Here is a 27,703-nt window from a genome sequence, read left to right on the forward strand (position 1 = left end):
TGCATCGAGAGACCGAGAATATAGCAATGTGTCGTGAAAAGTTGGCTGCCAATCAATTGCCTGTATGCAGCTTAGGACGAACGGACCCAAATCCTTTGCAGTATGCTGTGGTGATACCATCAGGGACACATGAGGATGACATGGTGGCACAGTGGGATCTGATGGATGAGTCATCACATACCATTTTTGTTGTTCAGGTGTTAGTGAAATTGAAAAAGCCACACCTGGTTTTCCCACAAACAGGTCACCCATTTGTAGTTCCCAGATGTTGTCTTCGACATTTTGGAAAGCCTCGCTGTACACCTCATCTCCCGTTCTGTCATAGTACAGAGTGCAATGCATACAATCAGAAACCATATCATAGGGTCTGAGGTGACGAACCCATGGCGACCATTGAGTCCAAAAGGTCTCTGCTTCCGTCCATCCAAGTGAGTCAGTGCCCATTTTCGCCCAGTAGATGTCGGCGGTGGCGCACGTCATGCTTGGTAGTTGTCGCTCTGAATCCTGCATGTAGATGTTTGATGTGTCGTCACAGGAACAACAGTAGGTGTGTCCATCAGGAAACTGTAATATCAGTCCATCCGGGCTGCACAGTATTGTTGTAGCTGTTTTGATGAGAAGATCCCTTCCCAACAGGTTGACAGGGCAATTGGGCGCATACACAAACGATTGTAAAAGAGTTTGTGTAAAACACTGAGTATGTACAAGTGTAGTCATGTGCAGGATGGTTTCTTCACCCCGGAATCCAATAAGTGAAATGCCTTTTGCAGTAGGGGAACTTTCAGGTGGTAATGTTATAATGGTTGAATGTCTGGCTCCCGTATCGACCATAACAGGTAAAATAGTTCCTCCTACCGTCAGTCCGATCATTGGTTCCTGTAGATCGTGGCATGTGGATTCGGGGCCTCATCATTGCGGATACTGGCCCCCAGACGGTGGCAGGTGCTGTTGGTTCGGCACTTGAGGGTAAGACTGCTGCTGCTGCGGCGGATATTGTTGAGTCATATCCTGCTGCTGTTGCTGTCCGTATCCCCTTCCTCTTTGCTGGCCATAACCACGCCTGTTGAATCCTCTAGGTGGGCCACTTCCTCCTCTGCCTCTGCCCTCTAGGGGACGCGCTCGGCAGTCTCTTGCCCAATGTCCGTTACGACCACAGTTGAAGCATTGATTTCTACCAGTAAACGGAGCACCTCGACCCTGTTTGATACATCATGCACTCAGAAACAACATTAGGTAGCGAGGCCCCAACGGAAGCCACAGGTGTGATTTTAATATTTTCTTCTTGTTTTTTAGTTGCATTATAGCTAATTGTAATTCGGTGGTTCTGTGTTTCTCATGCTTTGACTCTTTTTCTTTTGCATGTCTCCTCAGGTGATGTTTCAGATGTGACAACCAGCGAGCATGATCTGCTCCGGGAAGGTCCGGATTCACCTCCATGGCTTGCACCACAATCTTGGGAACACCCTTCAGCACTGCTGCTCTAAATACTTGAGAATACAGAGCAGAGTCAGTTGGCAAATGGCCTGTTTCTGAAGAATATTCGACAAGAGCGCGGTCAATATATGCCGCTGCTTCCTCATCTGTTCTAGGAGCAAATACTAAGTCAGAGATGACTAGATCAGGAATGGGAAACAACGCGTTTAGTGCAAGGTCAAGTGACGTGACTAAGTCACGTCAAGAGAGGAACCTACTACAAAAACTCTGTTTCTTGGGGCAATATCATATATTCCAATTTTATCATATACAAATGTGATGTTATCTTAGTAAACGAGTTAACTGTCTCTCATTTACCTATAAAAAAAGGTCTCAAATGCAAGCTTATGAAACCTGTTGCAACAAATGCAAGCTTATGCAACCTCATGCAACAAAGGCGAAAACAACAAAGTTGTGGTCAGGTAACAGAGGCGAAAACAACAAAGTCGTGGTCATGCAACAAAGGTGAAGACGATGTTGTAGTTACGCAACAGAGGCGGGAACTTTCCCTATATAAGCGAGAGCGACTCGTAGCTCGGGGCTTGAACTGCAAGATCCACTCCAAGTGGTGACCGGCATATGAGATCAGAAGGTTCTGTTAAGTGTGATTTTGTCTGTAATAAAAATCCTGTTAAACTCTCACCAACTACCTTGCTGATGAACTCCGATTCTCTTGGAATACAACCGGGAATGAGACGTCCCTCCCGAGGCGCCAAAAGCGGACGTGTCAACTTTACAAGCGAGCTGCGAAATTTTGAGAACTGTTTGTCTTGATTTGACCCCAAGCACTGTTTGTCTTGAGTTGACCCCAAGCAGCATGAAATGTGATTTGAACCATAAGCAGTTGATTTGCCTAAAGTATAAACAGTCATGGGATATGCTTGACCTATGAGCAAAGAGTACAAAGTTGGGGGTATTTTATATTAATATATGGTTTTAAACACATTTTATGGGTCAAAATTGTAGACGAGGTTCAAGCTGATGGGTGTGATCTTGTCTGGTCCTCTGTCCTCTCCGACACGCCCCCGGGGTACTTAATCCCTGACTCCCGCTCTTTTAGCTCGTTTTTCCTCTCTCCATATTCTGGCTGGCCTCGGCCACCCCTCCCCTTTCTTTGTTCAGGCACCCCGCTCAGTAACTGGGCCTTGGGGATGGAGACTCTGCTTCCCAGCCTCCCCGTGGGCCACCGCTAGGCGATCAGAGCAGCCGTTACCAAAGTACCAGGTACGTTTCCAGCCAAGCGTGATTGTTCTGAAATTGCTAGCAAGTCCCTAAAAAGGCAGGAAGAGATGGTCATATTCTCCCAACAAGGCGTGGCGAACCAAACATTTTCTTCTTCCGCTTGTTTTTTAATTTTTGTGCATCTATCTCCTCGTCTCCTGAGGTGCCCAGAGAGACCACTCCCAGAGACCAGCTGATCTACATACATGAGTTACACCAGTATTTGCCAGACTGTACAATATTAGTGCCTAATAATTTCGGGGAAATTAATCCCAATCCCAATTAAACACTCACATTCAATTTTTTAGCCCAGAAATACAGGATGTTCTATGTCCCTTTTCATACACCTAATTTTCTTTTAATAGTGTTTCTCTTGTTAGACCCCTTTTTGTGTGTTTCCCTCTAGATCCCTTGTAGATGTCATTATTCTATAAAATTCCATTCTTGGGTGTGTTTTGTGTGTGTTCTGAGTCATGTAAGACTGTCATCTCGAACTCGGATTTCATAAAATGTAGCAACCTTCAGATTGCGGGCGTGCTGTAGCCAATCCCAGCCATCTTCGGGCGGGAGGCGGGGTACACCCTGAACTGGTCGCCGGCCAAACGCAGGGCACATAAAAACAACCATTCGCACTAACAGTCACACCTATCTTTTTCCAAAATTAATTCCATTTTCATTTCAACCAATATACGCTGCACAGAGGTGGTGAGTAATGTGAACAAAGTAATCAACGATGCTTCAGCCACTGCAGCTGGGGATATCGTTCAATTGGAGTTGATAGGTGAAAATGAGACAGCACAAGAGCATTAATGTGACGGATGATGCTGACATTCTCAAAAAACATTCCAAAATGTACTCGAACAATCTAATTCAGAAATCATGGCCGATGCTATTAGAATTTGTAGTACAGATTGTATCTAACCAACTTGGGGGTGGGGGCGCCAGGCACAAATGATCAGAACAGTTGGATTGTCAAATACTCAAGGGGAAAACATCAAACATCTCTACATACCCCTTAACAAAGACACTAATCTGTATTTTGATACATCAGTAGTACATTTAAAAGATAATACATTGACACATGTAGCCACTATTCAACGAGCCCAAGCACTCCAAAGGTGAGCCGATATCCATAAATTCGAGACACATTGTAAAATAGTTGTCCTGTATCAGCTTTTGAGCCATTTTGAGACAGACTAGCCCAGACTTCCTGGTGCTCCGCCAACAGATCAAGGCTGGGGAAAAAAATTTCAAAGCCGCATGGCTGGCTGGCTTTAATTGGACGGCGCCGCCGTCGTGGTCCACCGTCACTCACGCACGTGGTGGCAACAAAGGACAAAGAAAAAGGGAGGAAGGAGAGGTTGGCAGAAGCCGCCGTGTAGCTGACGATGTTAGCCAGGAGGAACAGAGAGCCAGAGACCAAGAAGGGGCGTGTCTAAGAGACGGAAGTGGAGACGACCATACCCATTGAATTGAATTTAGTCTACAATTTGGCCCATAAAAACAGGTTTAAAAATCATATATTAATCTAAAATACTCCCAACTTTGTACTCTCCCACGCTTAGGACAGAAGCATAATAACAAATATTGTTACACTCTCGTGCAGGCGCTAAACTAGTGTTCTTGGCACAAGCCGTTTTTACAGGTTGATATCAAACACAATGGCACGTTATGAAGAAGCAAATTCGGAAGGCACCCTGTAAAAACACAATCACACAGGCATCACGATTTCCAGTTAGAACATTCCACAAGGTTTGTTCTGTTTATCATAAATGTGTGGGACCTCTTCATCATTTTAATGTCCGCAGGCAGTGTTTCTTACCACCATTGGGCAACAGTCATCAATCACTTCCTCCCCCAATCAGCTGTGGAAGTCATGAAGTTTTATGGCTCCAGATGATATATAAACCAGGTTTCCTGTGTCTTGTGATAGCAAACCAGCTGGTTGAGGTTCAGGAGGCAGGAATGCAAAAGTTGATCAGTTCTTGGGGGGGCCGTTGACAACCAGGCATAGTCCCTACATATGTTACATACAACCTCTAAACCCCAACAACCTTGTGAAAAAAAACATATTTTATGATGTGGATGCAAACAATAAAACTATGTGGTAGAGCAACACTGGTACGGAGATGATTGTGTTGAGAAATTTCTCCTGTATTTCAGGGATCCGCGTTTTAAAGACAACCTTCATTGCACATAATGCCAGATCGTTTGATTCTTACCTAATAATCTCCAAAATGACAGGGATGTGTATTGTAATCAATCTCATCATGCAAGTAATCTCTTTTACAGACACAAAGTACAAATTAAGATTCATTGATAGACCTTCATTCCTTTCCATGAGTGCAATATCTAAAGCCTTAGGTTTTTATAATCAGATGAAAGGTCTCTTCCCCCACGTTTTTAGAGCCCCTCCCGGATGACCGAGCTTCTCACCCTATCTCTAAGGGAGAGCCCGTATACACTACGGAGGAAATTCTTTTGGGCCGCTTGTACAAGGGATCTTGTTCTTTCGGGGGACGGTAGGAACATAGATCGACCGATAAGTCGAGAGCTTCGCCTTTCGGCTTAGCTCTTTCTTCTCCCCAACGGACCAATACAAAGTCCGCATCACTGCAGACGCTGCACCGATGCGCCTGTCGATCTCCTGTTCCATTCTTCCGTCACTCATGAACAAGACCCCAATATATTTCAACTCCTCCACGGGCAGGATCCCATCCCCGACCCGAAGAGGGAACTCCACCCTTTTCCGACTGAGGACCATGGTCTCAGATTTGGAGGTGCCGATTCTCATCCCAGCTGCTTCACACACTGCTGCAAACCGCTCCAGTGAGAGTTGGAGATCACGGCTTGATGAAGCCAACAGAATCCCATCATCTGCAAAAAGCAGAGATGCAATACCGGACCACTAAACCGGACCCCCTCTACACCTCTGCTGCGTCTAGAAATCCTGTCCATAAAAGTTATGAACAGAATCGGTGACAAAGGGCAGCTATGACGGAGTCCAACCCTCACCGGAAACGAGTCCGACTTAAATGCAACAATGCGGACCGAACTCTGACACTGGTCGTACAGGGACCGAACATCCTGTATGAGGGGGTTCGGCACCCCATACTCCTGAAGCACCCCCCACAGAAGTCCGCGAGGGAAACGGTCGAACGCCTTCTCCAAGTTCTCCAAACACATGTAGACTGGTTTGGGCGAACTCCCATGCACCCTCGAGGACCCTGCCGAGTGTGTAGAGCTGGTCCAACGTTCCACGGCCAGGACGAAAACCACACTGCTCCTCCTGAATCTGAGGTTTGACTTCCTGACAGATCTTCCTATCCAGCACCCCTGAATAGACCTTACCAGGAAGGCTGAGGAGTGTGATCCCCCTGTAGTTGGAACACACCCTATGGTCCCCCTTTTTAAAAAGGGGGCCCACCATGCCAGTCTGCCAATCCAGAGGCACTGTCCCCGATATCCACGCGATGTTGCAGAGGGATGTCAACCAGGACAGCCCCAAAACATCCAGAGCCTTTAGGAACTCCGGGCGAATCTCATCCACCCCCAGGGCCTTGCCACCGAGGAGCTGTTTAACCACCTCTGTGACCTCAACCCTTGAGATAGGAGAGCCCAGCTCAAGACCCCAGACTCTGCTTCCTCATGGGAAGGCGTGTCGGTGGAATAGAGGAGATCTTCGAAGTATTCTCCCCACCGACTCACAACGTCCCGAGTCGAGGTCAGGAGTGCCCCATCTCCAACATACACAGGGTTGATGGTGCACTGTTTCCCCCTCCTGAGAAGCCGGCAGGTGGACCAGAATTTCCTCAAAGCCATTCAGAAATCGTTCTTTATAGCTTCACAGACCTCGTCCCACGTCCGAGTTTTTGCCTCAGCAACCACCAAAGCTGCATTCCGCTTGGCCAGTCGGTACTCATCAGCTGCCTCAGGAGTCCCACAGGCCAAAGAGGCTTGATACGACATCTCCTTCAGCTTGACGGCATCCCTCACCGCTGGTGTCCACCAACGGGTTCGGGGATTTCCGCCACGACGGCCACAGCTCCGGTCGGCCGCCTCAGCAATGGAGGCGCGGAACATGGTCCACTCGTTCTCAATGCCCCCCGAGACGTGGGTGAAGTTCTGCCGGAGGTGGGAGTTGAAACTCCTTCTCACATGGGATTCTGCCAGATGTTCCCAGCAGACCCTCCCAATCACACCCCTCCAGGTCTCACTGTCATTGCCCATGTGAGCATTGAAGCCCCCCAGCAGAACGATGGAGTCCCCAGCGGGAGCGCTCTCCAGCACCCCCTCCAAGGACTCCAAAAAGGGTGGGTGCTTTGAACTGCTGTTTGGTTCATAGGCACAAACAACAGTCAGGACCCATCCCCCACCCGAAGGCGGAGGGAGGCTACCCTCTCGTCCACCGGGGTGAACCCCAATGAACAGGCGCTGAGCCGGGGGGCAATAAATTACCCACACGTGTTCGGCACCTCTCACCGTGGGCAACTCCAGAGTGGAAGAGAGTCCAACCCCTCTCGAGAAGACTGGTACCAGAGCCCAAGCTGTGTGTGGAGGCGAGTCCGACTATATATGGTCGGAACTTCCCGAACTCTAACACCAGCTCGGGCTGGGAAGGGGGACTAACGTCCCCCTTTCGGGCTGTGCCTGGCCAGGCCCCATGGGGCCCCTTCCAGCCCCATCTCCAGGCCTGGCTCCAGAGGGGGGCCCTGGTGACCCGCGTCCGGGAAAGGGAAAATGTTTTCAATCATCATAGGGGTATTTGGAGCTGTGCTTTGTCTGTTCCCTAACCTAAGACCTGTTTGTCATGGGTGACCCTACCCTAAGTTAGCTCTAGGATCATTGGGAAACACAAACCCCTCCACCACGATAATGTAACGGCTCAAGGAGAGGGCTCTGGCAAATAAATTACGTTTTTATTTCACACCAATATATGCTACAAATACTTGCAGTAACATCGCTTGATAATTACAGAGGCCAACATGAAGCCGACTTCCACACCTCTATTCAGTGCCTGGAGTGGGTCATGTTCAGTCAAAACATATCAAACATGCATTGAATGCAGGTGAGGAAAAGATTGGTCGTTACTTTGTTGATGATGGGTATACCGAGATAGAAGATGTGAGGTATGTTTGTTCAGGGGTGTTTCTTTCACGGATGTTGAAGCGTCTATTAGTCAAATAAAAATGTAATTAATTTAGGAGAAAAGAAAAAGCCGGAAGCGACGCTTGCCTTATTTCCGGTTTGCCTTAATTTTAAGTTTAATTAAACCAGATTCATTTTAAAGGAGCACTACGTCACTTTTTATGTGGATAAAATTTAGGGAAAGTGACGAGAAACCTTTTTATCAGTTGCGTAATCTGAAGGTTGCTACACTTTATGAAATTTTGAGTTCCATATGACAGAGGGTTACTTAAACTCAGAATACACAAAATACAACCCCAATTCCAATTAAGTTGGGACGTTGTGTTAAACATAAATAAAAACAGAATACAATGATTTGCAAATCATGTTCAACCTATATTTAATTGAATACAGATATGAAATGTTCAAACTGATAAACTTGATTGTTTTTAGCAAATAATCATTAACTTCAAATTTTATGGCTGCAACACGTTCCAAAAAAGCTGGGACAGGGTCATGTTTACCACTGTGTTATATCACCTTTTCTTTTAACAACATTCAATAAACGTTTGGGAACTGAGGACACTAATTGATGAAGCTTTGTAGGTGGAATTCTTTCATTCTTGCTTGATGTACAACTTCAGCTGTTCAACAGTCCAGGGTCTCCGTTGTCGTATTTTACGTTCATAATGCGCCACACATTTTCAATGGCAGACAGGTCTGGACTGCAGGCAGGCCAGTCAAGTACCCACACTCTTTTACTACGAAGCCACGCTGTTGTAACAGAATGTGGTTTGTCATTGTCTTGCTGCAATAAGCAGGGGCGTCCATGAAAAAGACGTTGCTTGGATGGCAGCATATGTTTCTCCAAAACCTTTATGTACCTTTCAGCATTAATGGTGCCTTCACAGATGTGTAAGTTACCCATGCTATTGGCACTAACACAGCCTCATACCATCACAGATGTTGGCTTTTTAACTTTGCATCCATAACAGTCCGGATGGTTCTTTTCCTCTCTGGCCCGGAGGACACGATGTCCACAATTTCCAAAAACAATTTGAAATGTGGACTCGTCCGTCCACAGAACACTTTTCCACTTTGCATCGGTCCATCTTCGAGGCATTTCTGGGTGTTGTTGATAAATGGCTTTTTCTTTGCGTAGTAGAGTTTTAAGTTTTACTTACGGATGTAGCGTCGAACTGTATTTACTGGCATAGGTTTTTTAAAGTGTTCCTGAGCCCATGTGGTGATATCCTTTACACCTTGATGTCGGTTTTTGATGCAGTGCCACCTGAGGGATCGAAGGTCATGGGCATTCAATGTTGTTTTTTGGCCTTGCGCTTACATGCAATGATTTCTCCAGATTCTCTGAACCTTTTGATGATATTATGGACCATAGATGATGAAATTCCTAAATTCCTGGCAATTGTACGCTGAGGAACATTGTCCTTAAACTGTGAGATTTTCTCACGGACCTGTTCACAAAAAGGTGAAACTCGCCCCATCTTTGCCTGTAAATGAACAATGAACAATTCAGGGAAGCTCCTTTTATACCCAATCATGGCCCCCACCTGTTCCCAATTAGCCTGTTCACCTGTGGGATGTTCCAAACAGGTGTTTGATGAGCATTCCTCAACTTTCTCAGTCTTTTTTGCCACCACTCCCAGCTTTTTTGGAATGTGTTGCAGCCCTAAAATTATAAGTTAATGATTATTTGCGAAAACAATCAAGTTTATCACTTTGAACATTAAATATCTTGTCTTTGTAGTGTATTCAATTAAATATAGGTTGAACATGATTTGCAAATCATTGTATTCTGTTTCTTTCTATGTTTAACACAACATCCTAACTTCTTTGGAATTGGGGTTGTACAACCGAGTGTAATTTTATCGTATATTTAATGACATCTACAAGGGATCTAGAGGGAAACACAGAAAAGGTCCAACTAAAGAAAAACACACTAATAATGGTAAAAAGAAGGTAAATCGGCATACGAAAAGGGAAATAGAACATCGTGTGTTGGACTAAAGTTGGAAATGTGATCGTTTACTGCGTCCAGTGCAGAGGGGAGGGAGAGAGATGATAAAGTTGCGATTTTGTCTGACGCTAGTAATTTCCCCAAAATTATTAGGCACTAATATTGTAGTCTGGCAAAATTTCACACTTGAATGGGAGCGCACTTGGTACTGTAGGAGCAGCTGCTCTGATCGCCTAGCGATGGCGCACATTGAAGATAGGAAGCCAAGTCTCCATTCCGAGGCTTGCGGTTACAGAGCCGTGTGCCCGCACAAAAGAAAAGGGTACGGGGGAGGGGTGGCCGAAGCCAGCCCGGCTGGCGTGCTGCCAGCAGGACAAGATGCAAGAGAAAAACACGAGAGAGAGAGAATCAGAATCAGAATAATCTTTATTTGCCAATTATGTCCAAAAAACACACAAGAAATTTGTCTCCGGTAGTTGGAGCCGCTCTAGTACGACAACAGACAGTCAATTGACAGAGAACACTTTTGAGACTGAAGGAACCTGTGTTTTAAAATCTCCTAACTTCCGTGGTTCCAAGCGTGCTCGTTTTCGTGAAAGAACTTCGTTCACAACAATGTATAAAAAACAACCAATTTATTCCTGACAGAGGAGTCTATACATTTTGCAGAGCTCTGGGTTCGTAACTACCCTATCTTATCCTTAGCAGATACAGTAGTCGAACAAAACTATCTGACTCTACCCCAGACTAATACAATGTTTCAAACAGGCCGGTGTGGAATCGCTGTCGTCTGATTGATCCGTAATCTGACGTCATCGTTGTTCGGCCAAATGATGACTATCTGATCTGGGTCCAGACGTCGCCTGCATTCAATGTTTATAGTGGCTCCCCGCAGTTCCTTTCTTCTTTGCCATCTGTCTCCAAATACCCCCTGATGGGGGCCACATACCCCCCGATAGGGGCCTTCCTGCAATATACTCCTATGCTCCAATACACATTCTCTTCCAAACTAGTTCGAGTTACATATTAGAAAATAAGTATTCTATATTCCCTTCAAGACATAAAGACATTGACAAAAAAAAAAAAATAAGTCACTGAGCAGTAAATGGTTGCTAGTTATCTGGTAATGCAGGTAAAGATTTTTTTTTGACAATTCTGCAAAAAGATGCAGAGTCCTCTCGCAGTTCGAATGACTAATATTGCAATGACCATTGTGCAAAGGGCGCCGAGACTTCAAGGAGTGTATGCGGTTTAAAGTGATGAGGAGTGCGATAGTCTGGGACAATGTTGATTGCGCAAATGTATGCGGTTTAAAGTGATGAGGAGTGTGATAATCTGGGACAATGTTGATTGTGCAAATGTTGCAGATACTCCTCAGTCAGTGTGCAAATGGAGCAGATGCTACTCTGGCATGAGTGGCCAGTATTGGTCAACAACAGCTCTGCAAATAGTGCAGCGTGGTGAGACAACTATAGTGAGCGCACGAGTAATATATAATTGGCCCCACAGATATGTGACAACGAACTCAAGTCAAAAAATTGCCAGCATGTTGTAATGGAATTGTAGGTTAGGTGTTTAAGAAGTTGATTGCAAGAGGGAAGAAGCTGTTGGAATGTCTGCTACTTCTAGTTTGCATTGATCGGTAGCACCGACCTGAGGGAAGGAGCTGGAAGAGCTGGGGACTGGGATGCGGAGGGTCCGAGAGGATTTTGCACGCTCTTGTCTTAGCTCTGGCAGCGTGCAAGTCCTCAAGGGTGGGTAGGGAGGTACCGACAATCCTTTCAGCAGTTTTGATTGTCCGTTGCAGTCGGAGTTTGTCCTTTTCTGTAGCAGCACCAAACCAGACTGTGAGGAAGAACACAGGACTGATTTGATGACCGCTGTGAAGAACTGCCTCAGCAGCTCCTGTGGCAGACCGTGCTTTCTCAGAAGCCGCAGGAAGTACATCCTGTGCTGGGCCTTTTTGAGGACGGAGTTGATGTTGGTCGCCCACTTCAGGTCCTGAGAGACTGTAATTCCCAGGAACTTGAAGGTCTCGACGGTTGACACAAGGCAGCTGGACAACGTGAGGGGCAGCTGTGGCGAAGGATGCCTCCTAAAGTCCACGATCATCTCTACAGTCTTGAGCGTGTTCAGCTCTAGGTTGTGTCGGCCGGACCACAGCTCCAGCCGCTCCACTTCCTGTCGATATGCAGACTCGCCACCGTCCTTGATGAGGCCGATAACAGTGGTGTCATCTGCAAACTTCAGGATTTTGACAGTCGGGTGCGCTTAGGTGCAGTCGTTCCTGTAGAGAGAAAAGAGCAGCGGAGAGAGGACGCAACCTTGGGGCGCCCCAGTGCTGATGCTGCGTGTGGATGAGGTGGCCTCCCCCAGCCTCACCTGCTGTGTCCTGCCCGTCAGAAAGCTGTAAATCCACTGGCAGATGGCAGGTGAGACACTGAGCTGGAGAAGCAAGAGTTCAGGGATGATGGTGTTGAACGCTGAGCTGAAAGTCAACGAACAGGATCCTCGCGTAGGTCCCTGCACTGACGAGGTGTTCTAGGATGAAGTGCAGTCCCATGTTGACTGCATCATCCGCAGACCTGTTTGCTCGGTAGGCAAACTGCAGGGGGTCCAGCAGGGGACCTGTGACGCTCTTGAGGTGGTCTAGCACAAGACGTTCAAAGGACTTCATAACCACAGATGTCAAGGCGACAGGCCTGTAGTTATTTAGACCCGAGATTGCAGGTTTCTTGGGGACTGGAATGATGGTGGAGCGTTTGAAACAGGATGGTGCTTCGCACAGTTCCAGAGATCAATTGAAGAGCGAGCTGGTCCGCGCAGACTTTGAGGCAGGATGGCGACACATGGTCTGGGCCTGCTGCTTTGTTAATCTTTTGTTGTTTGAAGATGCGTCTCGCATCCTGTTAATGCAGTTTGAAGATGCGTCTCGCATCCTGTTAATGCAGAAGTCAGAGGTGTGATTGTGTGTGGTCGAGTGGGTGTGGGGTGTGAATTTGTCCTCTTCAAATCTGCAGTAGAAGGTATTCAAGTCGTTGGCTAGTGTGCTATTGTTCTCAGCTTGGGGGGATCGTCGCTTGTAATTGGTCAGCAATTGGAATGCACGCCAGACTGATTTAGAGTCGTTAGCGCTAAACTATTTTTCCAACTTTGCTGCATAGTTCTTTTTTGCAATGTTAATTTCTTTAGTCAGCTGGTTTCTAGCCCGATTATACAGGGTCCTATCCCCGCTCTGATATGCGTCCATATGAAGAAGGTGTGAGTTAAGAGTTAAATACCCCAGAGGCGGGGCGTGGGCAAGAGGGATTGCCGAGTTGGAGAAGACCACACCCATCAGCTTGAATCTTATCTACAAATTTGATAGAATGGGTTTAAACTCATATATTAATATAAAATAACCTCAACTTGGTACTCTCTTTACTCCGAGGTCAAGCATATCGGACTGACTGTTTATACGATAGGTTTGGTAAATCAACTGCTTATGATTCAAATCACATTTCATGCTGTTTGGAGTCACATCAAGTCAAACAATCCTCAAAATTTCACAGTTGTTCAGAAAAAGTTGAAAGAGCTTAAAGTTAACACACTGACACAGACATCAAGGCATACATTGGGAATATTTCTGCAGAGTTTGTGAAATATTACGAGTGACTTTTATACTTGGTTAAACATCAATTGAGAGTTCACATTTCAACTTTGCAGTTCCTCTCGACGCCTGTGGGTGTCGCCTTGTCCCAGCAATTGTTCCTATTTCCAGACAGGTCTGGTGGAACATCTGGCCTTTGATGCTTGGGAGTTCAGACTTCGAGGGTAGATGTTAATTAGTTTAGGGCCCACGAGACATCTCCTTAGGAGAGGTATCACAGCAGGGCCGCTTGGAAGAATGTAGTTTATCAAGGTGTGGGGAGTCACTGTGTCACCTCAGTTTGCGGGGCGCATGTCCGCTACATATGTCCTGAATGTCTTGATCTATCCGAGACGTATGACTTAATCAGGCCGTCCCCTCCAAGAATTATTTGACAACAAGCAAAAGAAAGTGCATGAGTTCAAAGCCGAACATGGTGTGCATCTGATGCGCGAGAATGAGATGAAGAAGTCACATCATAGAGTTTTTGTGTAAAGTTGACTTCCCTCAACCTCTTTCTCCCCGCCAGGCTCTTTTTGGGGAGAGAACAAGCGGATTCACATTATGCTATATTGCTGCACCTGATGAAAGGGTATAGTATGTAGATGTATGCTTTATCCTGTATCATTGTATCCTTTTGTTAAGAATGACCAATTTATATAATTTCGATTGTATTGCGTTTCGCTTGTCAAATGTGTTTTATTTTGAAAATTGATCTTCACTGCCGCAGCAGCTCTGCATCTCTTTGTACACGTCAAGACTGCACAGAATGCTTCTGTTTCCGCCCCAAGCCGACTCGCTATTGGCGGCCAAGCTCAAAGAACCAATCATTTCATAAACTGATTCAGTCCATTACGTTCACTGAAAATATTTGTTCTTTTGAATGAAACATTCGCTAACGAAACAACACAAGACTGCACCTTGGTCACGTGATACGTTGGGTTTTATCTCAACGCACCGAGTCCGCTCTGCATAATACTGTATGTAGCAACAAGCTAGTCAATGGCACGTGGAGACCAACCACCCTGGACTAAAAGATAAGACATTGAAGGTTCTTTTTTAAGAAAAACAGATCAACTGAATACCCTGCTACCATTTCCAATATCCTATCTTTGTGAAGCGGACTTTTCTGCAGTGACAGTAATGAAGACAAAATTGCAGAGCAGATTGGCCCAGGGCTCACACTGATTCTGCGTTATGCTGAGTTGTTGCATTTAACGTTCGTTTTTAAGACAGTTGTGTTTATTTATTTTTGTTGTATAATATATTGTATCGTATATTGGTCAAATAAAAATGTAATTCATTTAGGAGAAAATAATAAACCGGAAGTAACACTTGCGTTACTTAGGGTTTACCATAATTTTAAATTTAATTGTTAAAATCAAACTAATGTGTCAGAAAGGGCACGACGTCACTTTTTATAAGTATAAAATTTAGGGAAAATTACGAAAAACCTTTTTATCAGTCTCGAAATCTGAAGGTTGCTACACTTTATGAAATTCTGAGTTCTGACAGAGGCTTACTTAAACTTAGAACACACACACAAAATACAACCAAGAGTGGAATTTTATGGTATATTTAATGGCATCTAAAGGGTAACACACAAATGGGTTTAACAAAAGAAAGAAATTCCATCCATCCATTTTCTGAGCCACTTCTCACTTGGGTCGCTGGAGCCTATTCCAGCTATCTTCGGGAAAGAGGCGGGGTACACCCTGAACTGGTTGCCAGCCAATCGCAGGGCACATACAAACAAACAACCAGGCGCACTCACAGTCACACCTATGGGCAATTTAGAGTCTCCAATTCATGCATGTTTTTGGGATGTGGGAGGAAACCGGAGTACCCGAAAAACCACGCAGGCACGGGGAGAACATGCAAACTCCACACAGGCAGGGCCGGGGATTGAACCCCGGTCCTCAGAACTGTGAGGCTGACGCTCTAACCAGTCGTCCACCGTGCCGCCAAGAAATAAATTAACACTAATAATGGTAAAAGAAAGGAAAATCGGGGTACGAAAAGGGGAATAGAACATCGTGTGTTTGACTAAAGTTGGAAACGTGAGCGTTTACGGCGTTTGAGTCAGAGCGAGTGAAAGCAAAATTGGGATTTCGTGTGAAGCTAGTAATTTCCCCAAAATAATTAGGCACAGATGTTGTACATCATAGTAAGGATTGCAGTGTCGACTCACGAATGCAGATCAGCTGGTCTTTGCGGAGTGGTCTTCCTCCGTACCTCAGGCGAAAACGAAGCAGGTTTGGTTGAAAGAAAAAATGCACAAAAATAAAAACAAAAACAAATGGAAAAAGGGAAATTGTTATCCCATTTGGATGCGCTCGTAACTTTCCTGTCAGTTGAACTGGTGGCGGACGGAGCTCTGGCCCTCAAGAGTACGTGTGGGACCGGTACGGGATGTCAGTAGTTGCTCGCTGAGGCTCCGCCGACCGATCGTGGCTAGGAAAATCAATCGAAAACGGCGCCGGCTTGGTTGCGGCGGGCGTTTGCGCACATGATGGCACCGGAGGCGCCTGAGGACAACGGAAACAAGAAGGGGGAGGGGGATTGGCCGCAGGCCACCTGGCTGGCAGCAAGACAGGAGAGGAAAAAAACAAGACAAGAGGGAGAAGGTGTGACTTAAGAGTTAAATACCCCAGAGCGTGGGCAAGAGGGATTGCCGACTTGGAGAAGACCATACCCATCATCCTGAATCTTGTCTACAACTTTGATCAAATGGATTTAAACTCATATTAATCTAAAATAAAATCATATTAATCTAAAACACTCCCAACCTTGTACTCTCATGCATAGAGCCATTGTTTAAACTTTGGTTGTGGCAGATCGGTTGTTTATTGTTCAATACAACATTTCGTACTGTTTGATTTCAAATCACGAGGAACAGTTTTCAAAATCTTGCAGAGGACCTGTAAAACTGACAATAGTGACACAGACATCAAGGCATACATTTGGAATATTATATATATAGATATATATATATATCTATATATATACATTTTCACTCTTTGTTATATTGCAGCTATTTGCTAATATCATTTGTTCATTTTTTCCCTCATTAATGTACAGAAAGCACCCCATATTGACAGAAAAAAAACAGAATTGTTTTTCCTCATTAATGTACACAAAGCACCCCATATTGACAGAAAAAAAGAATTGTTGAAATTTCTGAAAATTAAAAAAAAAAGAAAAACTGAAATATCACACAGCCATAACTATTCAGACCCTTTGCTCAGTATTTAGTAGCAGCACCCTTTTGAGCTAATACAGCCATGAGTCTTTTTGGGAATGATGCAACAAGTTTTTCACACATAGATTTGGGGATCCTCTGCCATTCCTCCTTGCAGGTCCTCTCCAGTTCTGTTAGGTTGGATGGTGAAAGTTGGTGGACAGCCATTTTCAGGTCTCGCCAGAGATGTTCAATTGGGTTTAGGTCAGGGCTCAGGCTGGGGCATACAAGAACAGTCACGGAGTTGTTCTGAAGCCATTCCTTCGTTATTTTAGCTGTGTGCCCAGGGTCATTGTCTTGTTGGAAAGTGAACCTTCGGCCTAGTCTGAGATCCTGAGCACTCTGGAGAACGGCCGCATTCATCTTTCCTTTGATTGCAACCAGTCGTCCTGTCCCTGCAGCTGAAAAACACCCCCACAGCATGATGCTGCCACCACCATGCTTCATTGTTGGGACTGTATTGGACAGGTGATGAGCAGTGCCTGGTTTTCTCCACAAATACCGCTTAGAATTAAGTCCGAAATGTTCTTTCTTGGTCTCATCAGACCAGAGAATCTTATTTCTCACCATCTTGGAGTACTTGGGTGTTTTTTAGCAAACTCCATGCGGGCTTTCGTGTGTCTTGCACTGAGGAGATGCATCCGTCAGGCCACTCTGCCATAGAACCCCGAATGGTGGAGGGCTGCAGTGATGGTTGACTTTCTAGAACTTTCTCCCATCTCCCGACTGCATCTCTGGAGCTCAGCCACAGTGATCTTTGAGTTCTTCTTTACTCTCTCACCAAGGCTCTTCTCCCCCGATTGCTCAATTTGGTCGGACGGCCAGCTCTAGGAAGGGTTCTGGTCATCCCAAACATTTAAGGATTATGGAGGCCACCGTTCCCTTAGGAACCTTAAATGCAGCAGCATTTTTTTTGTAACCTTGGCCAGATCTGTGCCTTGACACAATTCTGTCTCTGAGCTCTTCAAGCAGTTTCATTGACCTCATGATTCTCATTTGCTTTGACATGCACTGTGAGCTGTAAGACAGGTGTGTGGCTTTCCTAATCAAGTCCAATCAGTGTAATCAAACACAGCTGGACTCCAATGAAGGTGTAGCACCATCTCAAGGATGATCAGAAGAAATGGACAGCACCTGAGTTAAAATGAGTGTCACAGCAAAGGGTGTGACTACTTATGGCTGTGTGATATTTCAGTTTTTCTTTTTTAATAAATCTCCAAAAAATTCAACAATTTAGTTTTTTTTCTGTCAAGATGGGGTGCTGTGTGTATATTAATGAGGAAAAAAATTAACTTCAATGATTTTAGCAAATGGCTGCAATATAAGAAAGAGTGAAAATTTTAAGGGGGTATGAATACTTTCCGTACCCAATGTATATATATGGCATACCTTGACAGCCAGTCCATGAGAAAAAATGCCTACTCTAAACCGGTCCGCGGTGCAAAAAAGGTTGGGGAACACTGCTGTGGAGCACAGAATGAGAGTTTCATCACTGAGTTGTGCTAACTACGTTTTGAGGAGGACTGCATTGGACAAAGATGATTTCAACATTGAAGTGACTGACACGTCACCCAAAATAGAACAACAGCATAGACAGTTGTTCGTTGAGTAGAGCACCTCAAAAACATCTCCCACATCCATGCACAGCGACTACAGGAGCCAAGCATAGTTGCTACAGTGTAAATGGAATGAGAACATTTTGAATAAGTGTTCTAAAAGGTTCAATACAAAACTATATGGATGTATATTATTATAATATATATTACTATTACTATTACTATTAAAGTCAAACCCCTTGATTCCATGATTTGGCAGTATTTATAATGTGCTTTCATATACACAATAGACCTGGCAATTGATTGTTACATACTGTATATTGTGAGGAACTAATCTAACTTGACTTAATGAAATTAATTATAAGATATAATAATAAGGATGACATTAACATGAGCCGTCACCTTATCGTGGTGGAGGGGTTTGTGTGTCCCAATTATCCTAGGAGCTAAGTTGTCTGGGGCTTTATGCCCCTGGCAGGGTCACCCATGGCAAACAGGTCCTAGGTGAGGGACCAGACAAAGCACGCCTCAAAGACCCCTTATGATGACAACAAAAAATGAACTCAGGTTTCCCTTGCCCGGACGTGGGTCACCGGGGCCCCCCTCTGGAGCCAGGCCTGGAGGTAGGGCTCGAAGGCGAGCGCCTGGTGGCCGGGCCTCCACCCATAGGGCCCGGCCGGGCACAGCCCGAAAGGGTAACGTGGGTCTCCCTTACCATGGGCTCACCACCTGTGGGAGGGGCCATAGGAGTTGGGTGCGAGCTGGGGGGTGGCTAAAGGCGGGCACCTAGGCGATTCGATCCCCGGCTACGGAAGCTGGCTCTAGGGAAGTGGAATGTCACCTCTCTGGCAGGCAAGGAGCCCGAGCTGGTGTGTGAGGTCGAGAAGTTCCGACTAGATATAGTCGGACTCGCCTCCACGCCCACAGTGAGAGGTGCCGAGCAGGTGTGGGTATACTTATTGCTCCCTGGCTCGGCGCCTGTACATTGGCGTTCACCCCGGTGGACGAGAGGGTAGCCTCGCTCCGCCTTCGGATGGGGAGACGGGTCCTGACTGTTGTTTGGCTGACTATGCACCAAACAGCAGTTCAGAGTACCCACCCTTTTTGGAGTCCTTGGAGGGGGTGTTGGAGAGCGCTCCCGCTGGGGACGCCATCGTTCTGTTGGGTGACTTCAATGCTCACGTGGGCAATGACAGTGAGACCTGGAAGGGCGTGATTGGGAGGGACGGCGTCCATGATCAGAACCCGAGCGGTGTTCTGTTATTGGACTTCTGTGCTCATCACGGATTGTCTATGACGAATGCCATGTTCAAGCATTAGGGTGACCACACGTGCACTTGGCACCAGGACACCCTAGATTGCAGTTCGATGATCGACTTTGTGGTCGTGTCATCGGACTTGCGGCCGCATGTCTTGGACACTCGGGTGAAGAGAGGGGCGGAGCTGTCAACTGATCACCACCTGGTGGTGAGTTGGCTCTGATGGTGGGGGAAGATGCCGGTCCGACGTGGCAGGCCCAAACGTATTGTGAAGGTCTGCTGGGAATGTCTGGCGGAATCCCCTGTCAGAAGGAGTTTAAACTCCCACCTCCGACAGAACTTTGCTCATGTTCCGGGGGACGCGGGGGACATCAAGTCCAAGTGGACCATGTTCCGCGCCTCCATTGCTGAGGCGGCCAACCGGACCTGTGGCCGTAAGGTGGTTGGTGCCTCTCGTGGCGGCAATCACCGAACCCGTTGGTGGACACCAACGGTGAGGGATGCCGTCAAGCTGAAGGAGTCCTATCGGGCCTTTTTGGCCTGTGGGACTCCTGAGGCAGCTGATGGGTACCGGCTGGCCAAGCGGAACGCAGCTTTGGTGGTCGCTGAAGCAAAAGCTCGGGCATGGGAGGAGTTGGTTGAGGCCGTGGAGAAAGACTTCCGGACGGCTTAGAGGAAATTCTGGTCCACCATCCGGTGTCTCAGGAGGGGAAGCAGTGTGCCATCAACACTATGTATAGTGGGGATGGGGCGCTGCTGACCTCGACCCAGGACGTTGTGAGCCGGTGGGGAGAATACTTCGAAGACCACCTCAATTCCACCGACACGCCTTCTTCCCATGAGGGAGAAGAGTCTGGGTTCTCCGAGGCGGGCTCTCCTATCTCTGGGGTTGAGGTCACCGAGGTGGTTAAAAAGCTCCTCAGTGGCAAGGCACAAGGTGGATGAGATTCGCCCACAGTTCCTCAAGGCTCTGGATGTTGTAGGGCTATCCTGGTTAACACGGCTCTGCAACATCGCGTGGACACCGGGGACAGTGCCTATGGATTGGCAGACTGGGGTGGTGGTCCTAAAGAAGGTGGACCTGAGGGTGTGTTCCAACTACAGGGGGATCACACTCCTCAGCTTCCCTGGTAAGGTCTATTCAGGGGTGCGGGAGAGGAGGGTCCGTCGGGAAGTTGAATCTCAGATTCAGGAGGAGCAGTGTGGTTTTCATCCTGGCCATGAAACAGTGCACCAGCTCTACACCCTTGGCAGGGTCCTCGAGGGTGCATGGGAGTTCGCCCAACCAGTCTACATGTGTTTTGTGGACTTGGAGAAGGCGTTCAACCGTGTCCCTCGGGGGGGGGGGTCCTGTTGGCGGTGCTTCGGGAGTATGGGGTACCGAACCCGCTGTTACGGGGTGTATGACCTGAGTCAGAGTTTGGTCCGCATATAAGTACGCTCTAGTAAGTCCGACTCGTTTCCGGTGAGGGTGGGACTGCCCTTTGTCACCGATTCTGTTCATAACTTTTATGGACAGAATTTCTAGGCGTAGAGGGGGTCCGGTTTTGTGGCCTCAGTATTGCATCTCTTCTTTTTGCAGATGATGTGGTTCTGTTGGCCTCATCAAGCCGTGACCTCCAACTCTCACTGGAGCAGTTCGCAGCTGAGTGTGAAGCGGCTGGGATGAGAATCACCACCTCCAAATCTGAGACCATGGTCCTCAGTCAGAAAAGGGTGGCGTGCCCTCTCCGGGTCGGGGATGAGATCTTGCTCCAAGTGGAGGAGTTCAAGTATCTTGGGGTCTTGTTCACGAGTGAGGGAAGAATGGAACGGGAGATCAATAGGCGGATCGGTGCAGCGTCTGCAGTGATGCGGACTTTGTATTGATCCATTGTGGTAAAGAAGGAGCTAAGCCGAAAGGCGAAGCTCTCGATTTACCGATCGATCTAAGTTCCTACCCTCACCTATGGTCACGAGCTGTGGGTCGTGACCGAAAGAACACGATCCCGGATACAAGCGGCCGAAATGAGTTTCCTCCGCAGGGTGTCCGGGCTCTCCCTTAGAGATAGGGTGAGAATCTCAGTCATCCGGGAGGATCTCAGAGTAGAGCCGCTACTCCTCCACATTGAGAGCTAGGCGCTGGTAAGCGCAGTAGCTACGCGATTGTGCACACACACCCTTTGCAGCTAATATGGCACCAGTCACCGAGTTGGCCATACTATATATAAACGACTGACTGGTGGTACTCTGACCACACTTTGAGAACTACTAGCCGAGAGCTTTGGTTCTCAAAGCTAGTGCAGGAGTCTCAAACTTATTTTTGTCGTAGGCCACATCATAGTTATGGTTATGATAGGACAACTGCTCAAACATTTAGGCAATCCCGGTGTGCCAATATGTTTGAGCACGACTATAAACAGACACATTATGCTCTTTTCTTCTTGACTGTCTGACATGAAAATCAGACTAATGTTTGAGGTTAGGAAAAGGCCCGGGTATAACCTGCCCGGCCGTACAAACCTCTCTTGCCCGGTTCTAGTGATGTTACGGGTTATGCCGAGTTTTCCAGGCGTGTGTCGAGTAATGGAGGGGGCGTGTCCGCAAAGCGCATATTGAGGCTTACTTCATTTAGGGGAGGAGCCAGAAGTGACGATGTCACTGCCTGGCTGTACCACATGACTGATTCGGGAAGCGCTTCAGGGTTTGCCACGAGATTTGACAGCAACATAAACCCCTCATGCAGGCTCCATTCAAAATGTAAGTTGCGGCCAGCTCAGTTTGGATAGAGATTGTGTTTTTACAGGCTAATAGAGTTTGGACTGTTGACAGCAGTTTGGACAGCTTCACTCCCCGAAATCCTAGGAAACGGGCCGCTGCCTGATAACCTGACCTCCTGGTTTAATAACTCAGCCGTTGGTGCACTCGACTCTCAACCTGGGGTATGGTGGTCACCTGAGTTCAAACCACAAGCAGCACCCTGCCGTATAAGTAACTGTTATTGAGGCTTATCAATTACATTTGTTTTATTTTTTGTCTTCCAAGAAAGTAAGGCACAATAAACCCTCACTGAGAGAGGAAAAATCCCTGTACCCCAGTTTATATAATTTTCCTCTTGAATTCATCCATCCATTTTCCAAGCTGCTGATCCTCACAAGGGTCGTGGGCGTGCTGGAGCCTTTCCCAGCTATATTCGGGCAGGAGGGTTAGCCCTCCTGTCTCCTGGTGTATAGGGTTAGCTAACCCTATACAGCTAACCCTATACACCCTGAACTGGTTCCCTTTTGAATTAATCACTTAAAACAAAAAAACAAAAATGATGATGAAGTGTTATTTCTAAATAAGCACTTTCATAATCCTTTGCCCTCTTAAACCGATGCCAGATTCCCAAAGTGACAGAAAAACATTATACAACCTGCCATACTAGTGATGAGGAACATTTTAAGCACACATAATACGTTCCAAAATAATATATTTTACACTTTATGTTGGGAAATGACTCGGTCAAACATTGTTTTATAATACATAGTCATTCACAAGAGCCAAAGAGACGCAAAAAGTCTACACAGCACATACTGTATGTGGTAATGATACAGCTGCCTGTGATTATGCGCATGGCCAGCAGGTGGTTTCGTGTGCAGTGAAGCATCAAGAAATGAACAATTACTCGTGTTACAATTATTCACGAAGCTTCATCTCGCCATCACGACCCGGTTCTTTTATTCTGGTCGGGGTAAAACTTCAATGATTAGGCCAGATGAAAAGTTTAACAATTTATTCAAAAATACCAAGTCATTAGGTTGGAAAAGGTTCAGTGCTGGGCTCTCCTCCACTTGGTTCAGAATAAGGCCCATTGAGAGAGAGTGCAAAAGTTCTTGTCAGCTTGTTTTGTGGCCAAAACGGCTTCCCGTCGTGACGCCATGCAGTCACGGACCAATCGTAGCTTCACCCAAGTGTTTGGGGTCAATTCGGAAATTCAGTCCGATGTTCCTACCGAGCCACGAGACCGCGGCACCCAGAGACAGAGCGTGCTCCACTTTCTATAACTTTAGTACTGAAGGTGTTGACTATTGCTAGGGATGCGTCAGTACATCCGCCATATTGAATGTGTCCGTTTTACTTATATCGAGTGGCACACACAGTACCGACGCTCGAGTTACCGAAGGTTCCGGGTTGCGGAGAGCGCGCCCGAGGTAACTTCCCAACGCACCCTATTGTGATATGGTGTGCGTTTGTCGTGTTGGTGCGACTAAGTGTAATGCAATTACATGAATATAAGGATATCTGGATGGGTGTATCTAATGGGATGTATCAAACAAAAGTGTGTGCAGTGTTGTGTAAGCGTGCAGCCAGTAAATTCTAACACTAACCTTTTCCTACCTAAATTATGTCTATCTGCTAAATGCCAGAATAGTGATAGATTTTATTTTTATTTTTTTTTTGGGGGGGGGGGGCAAATATGTAAAGTACAATACATAAACAATACAGCAATGCTAAAAAATAAAAAAAAAATGTTTTACCACAACTGTATACCACTGCTATGGGCGCCCCATCCCACAGAGGGTCGGGATGCCGTGGTGGCGTCCCTTATTTCCATTTCTGAAAGGTGGCAACCCTACGTGCTGCCATCTAGGTAATGGCGGATCAATCAAATAAAAAAAACTAAACTTTCCCTCAGCCACATACTAACGGGGCTCAGCCTGAACAGTAAACAAGGAAGTGTTGCTTTTGCGTAACTGCTGCTGCAATTACTATTTTGACCTGTAAGTCGCGCATGCACACATTGTTTACACTGAGAACGACCGTGTAAAGGTTCGGCGTTGGGGAAATTTCTCAGCCATGGTAAGACTCGCAAGAGCGGTCTCTAGTTGTAACTGACCTGTGAATGTTTTCTGGAAATTACTGTGTGGTACCATGTCCGCTGGGACGCCACATCGCCCCGAGCAGTATTTTGTTCACCGGCGTGACTTCGCAGAGACGTTGTTCGAAAACCGAAGGCGGCATTCTCTTCCTCAACCTTTCAATGGCACAATGCCGACTGCAGCACAAGCAGCAACCGTACCGGCTAAAGCCTCCTGCTAAGAAGCTAGCTTAGGCTTTGTTTATTAAAAAGGATGCCCATTAGCTTATGCCGTAGCTGTTTGCTAACCTTCCAGGGGGTTAGCAAACTGTCAACAATACAAATAGGTTAGTGCAGCGCGCAATACAGTTGGAACTCTAATTTGTAATTTTATGGGAAAAGGGGGGATACTCTGTTGGCGAGTGTCACAGTACATGATGAAATCCATTGCCTAGATCAGTGCTTTTCAAACTTTTTACATCAAGTACCACCAAAAAAAAAAAAAAAAAAAAACCTACCGGCATCGCTTCAAGTACCACCGTCATAACCAACATTAAAATACAGTAGTGTAGTAAGCCTAATTGTTCATTAAAAGGAAAAAAAGTTGTATTCTTAAAAAAGGACAATCTTATTGTAAGCCACTGTAACATTATGCAGTATGAACATTAACACTTAAATTTACTAAAATAATAATAAAAAAAAAAAAACGGAAAATGATTCAACTAAAATGTATTGAACGTACAAGTCAAAAGAAAATTGTACCTAAAGAGAAGATTAAAAAACAAACAGTTCTTAAAGATTAAATGCAAATGTATTGTACTAAAAGGTTATATACAACTGAACTGTACTTGGGTGGTGATTCTTTCACATACCACTAAAGGGAGCCCGCATACCACTAGTGGTGCTTGCACCACACTAAGAATCACTGGCCTAGATTAAATGTAAACCAAATGTTAATGGCTTGATTGGATTCCAACACTGGTGAGGACATCAGTATATAAGAGCTATCCACAGGTACAGGTATGGGGGCGTCGTTACTTTTTGTCCATGATCTTGGGCTTCTTGTTGAACATTTAATATTTCCAGATCCAACAAGCTGAATAAGGGTTGTTTTTTTGTTTTTAGTAAAGTATCATCTAATTTTACTGAATCAGGAATCATAATTTGGAAGTCGCTATTAAACCAGTCCTATGAGTCCTTCGGCTGAATGTCTGCTGCTTCGTACACACGTTCATTAATTTAAATTAGCGGCAACACAGCTGACTCAGATTATTTGGTTCACTGACTTCATTTCCAATCAGTCTGCCTGTTTTGGGTTCGATTTGATTGTTTAGGCAGTGAGTGTTTTTAAATGTGAGTGAGGGACGGGAGGGAAATTATACAAGACTCAAGGGACCCAAGTCACTTTAGGGACTCACTCAGAATAACTCTAGTCCGTAAAAAGAACAACATTTAGCCCTAATATCTTTATCTACCATTGTCTCCAGGTTGAGGGGGGCAGGACCCGACCACTACCTCTGAGTAATCCCAGCATGAGGTGGCTACTTGAGGACAATCCCACCACCAGGGAAAATCCGATGGATGACTGTGTGCGGATGGGGACACTGTTTGGGATGTTCAACAAGTGTCTGCGAGGGATGGGTTTCAACCAGATGTACTTTGGGGACAAGATAGTCGAGCCAGTAGTAATTGTCGTCTTCTGGCTACTGCTGTGGTTCCTTGGCATCCAGGCCCTGGGACTAGTGGGATGTCTATGCATCATCATCATTTACATCCAGGAGTAATGAGTGTTGTCACTGGTATCTGTGGATGCTTCTGGACATTTTATATTTGGACGACACCGCACAAGGGATCTATATGCTTTTTAGAGAGCGCTGTCCTGTATTGGTTCTGTCATGCTGAGTGATGTGCACTTTACAGGTGTCTGTGGAGGAAATTGAATTGGAGGAGAAACAAAGCTGATTACTTCCATCAGAGCTCAAGATGCAAAAGAGTTTATTAAGAATATACAAAGACAACCCATTGTACCATACCATTGGTGACTGTGTCTATCCTTGAGGCCTTTTTGCGTGTTACTTTTACGTGACCTCTTGTGTAATTCAGGGAGTTAATAATTGAGGAAAAAAAAGTTCTAGGGCTTGATGCCTAGAATTTTGAGAGGGTCTGTGGGATTGTTTTTTTCTGGACTAATACAAAACAACAATTGTGAGGTTAAAGTGTCTTGATGATGTCAAGACCACACTCCACCCAACTTATCCAAGCATGCCTTTTGGACCTTGCTTTGTGCAATGGGACAGTAAAGTTCACTACTGCTGATTGTATTCTCCAGAGGGAACCAATAAAATCTCTCCTGGAAAAGTACATCAAGTCACCCCTGGCTTGTTCATGTTAAAATGCAATTATAACGAAGATTATTTATCGACTAAAATTTGTGTTCAATGACAAAATATAGACGCAAAACACATTGGAGTGCATTCTTGAATTTGATTATCTTTTTAAAACCTATGCACAGGCTGTATCACTGAAAATTTTAGTTTTAGGCTTGGTTCACATTTTATTAAAAGTAAGTCACATAACCTGTAAGAGTTTAGAATTCACCAGGGATTTTGCTCATTTTGTCAATTTGTTATTAAACTACTAATTTAAAGCAGGGGTTCTTAAACGTTTTGGTTCCAAGGACCCCCCTACATTGGAGACAATTTTTCTCATAATCCTAATGCCAATTAAACGTACTAGTGTTGCACCAAGTACTGGTACTAGAGCAAAGTATTTTTATATAAAAAAAAATAAAAATAAATGCGACAGTGCTCATATGAGGCCAGTAGACAAAAAGCCGACAGTCAGCCAATGACTCTTTGCCCACCGACAAGTTAGAAAATGCCTTAAAGTGTGGCGTGAGGGACAATGGTTCTTGTGTGCACGCGCGACTGTGTGGGAGCCAGGAGAACGCAATGGCTTCAAACTGCTGACTAGCTCCTGCGGACAAGTTAGCACGCGTTAGCCAGCAGGACATAACCTCAGAGTCCACAGCTCACAAGGCTCTGTGAGGAAAGTCAGTGTTATATGCAGTGGATTTTCTTGTGCTGTTAGTCAAATTGATAGCATGGGTCGACTTAGCGCGGGGGTCATGCTGCACAGAAGCCCAAGTTGGAGTGCTCCACTCTGGAAATCGGGGAGTTTGTGAAGAATAAAAATCAACCAGAATCAGAATCATCTTTATTTGCCAAGTATGTCCAAAAAACACACAAGGAATTTGTCTCCGGTAGTTGGAGCCGCTCTAGTACGACAACAGACAGTCAATTGACAGAGAACACTTTGGAGACAAAGACATTGACAAAAAACAGTCACTGAGCAATAAAGGGTTAATAGTTATCTGGTAATGCCGGTACTTTTTTTTGTTG

The 27,703-nt window shown here is 45.8% G+C and overlaps 1 protein-coding gene across 1 annotated transcript; it reads left to right on the plus strand.

Moving 5' to 3' along the window:
• Positions 1–2,616: 2,616 nt before the first annotated feature.
• Positions 2,617–26,663, plus strand: fam241a (family with sequence similarity 241 member A). Its single transcript, XM_061697358.1, has 2 exons — positions 2,617–2,697; positions 25,790–26,663. The coding sequence occupies exon 2, from the start codon at positions 25,835–25,837 to the stop codon at positions 26,084–26,086; it is 252 nt and encodes an 83-aa protein (XP_061553342.1). The 5' UTR covers positions 2,617–2,697; positions 25,790–25,834; the 3' UTR covers positions 26,087–26,663.
• The last annotated feature ends 1,040 nt before the right edge of the window (positions 26,664–27,703 follow it).

The sequence above is a fragment of the Phycodurus eques genome, chromosome 14 (genome assembly GCF_024500275.1).
Source record: "Phycodurus eques isolate BA_2022a chromosome 14, UOR_Pequ_1.1, whole genome shotgun sequence".
Taxonomy (NCBI): Eukaryota; Metazoa; Chordata; class Actinopteri; order Syngnathiformes; family Syngnathidae; genus Phycodurus; species Phycodurus eques.

Excerpts from the sequence above, each read along its gene's own strand:
- fam241a (XM_061697358.1), top strand. The coding sequence starts at position 25,835 with ATGAGGTGGCTACTTGAGGACAATCCCACCACCAGGGAAAATCCGATG.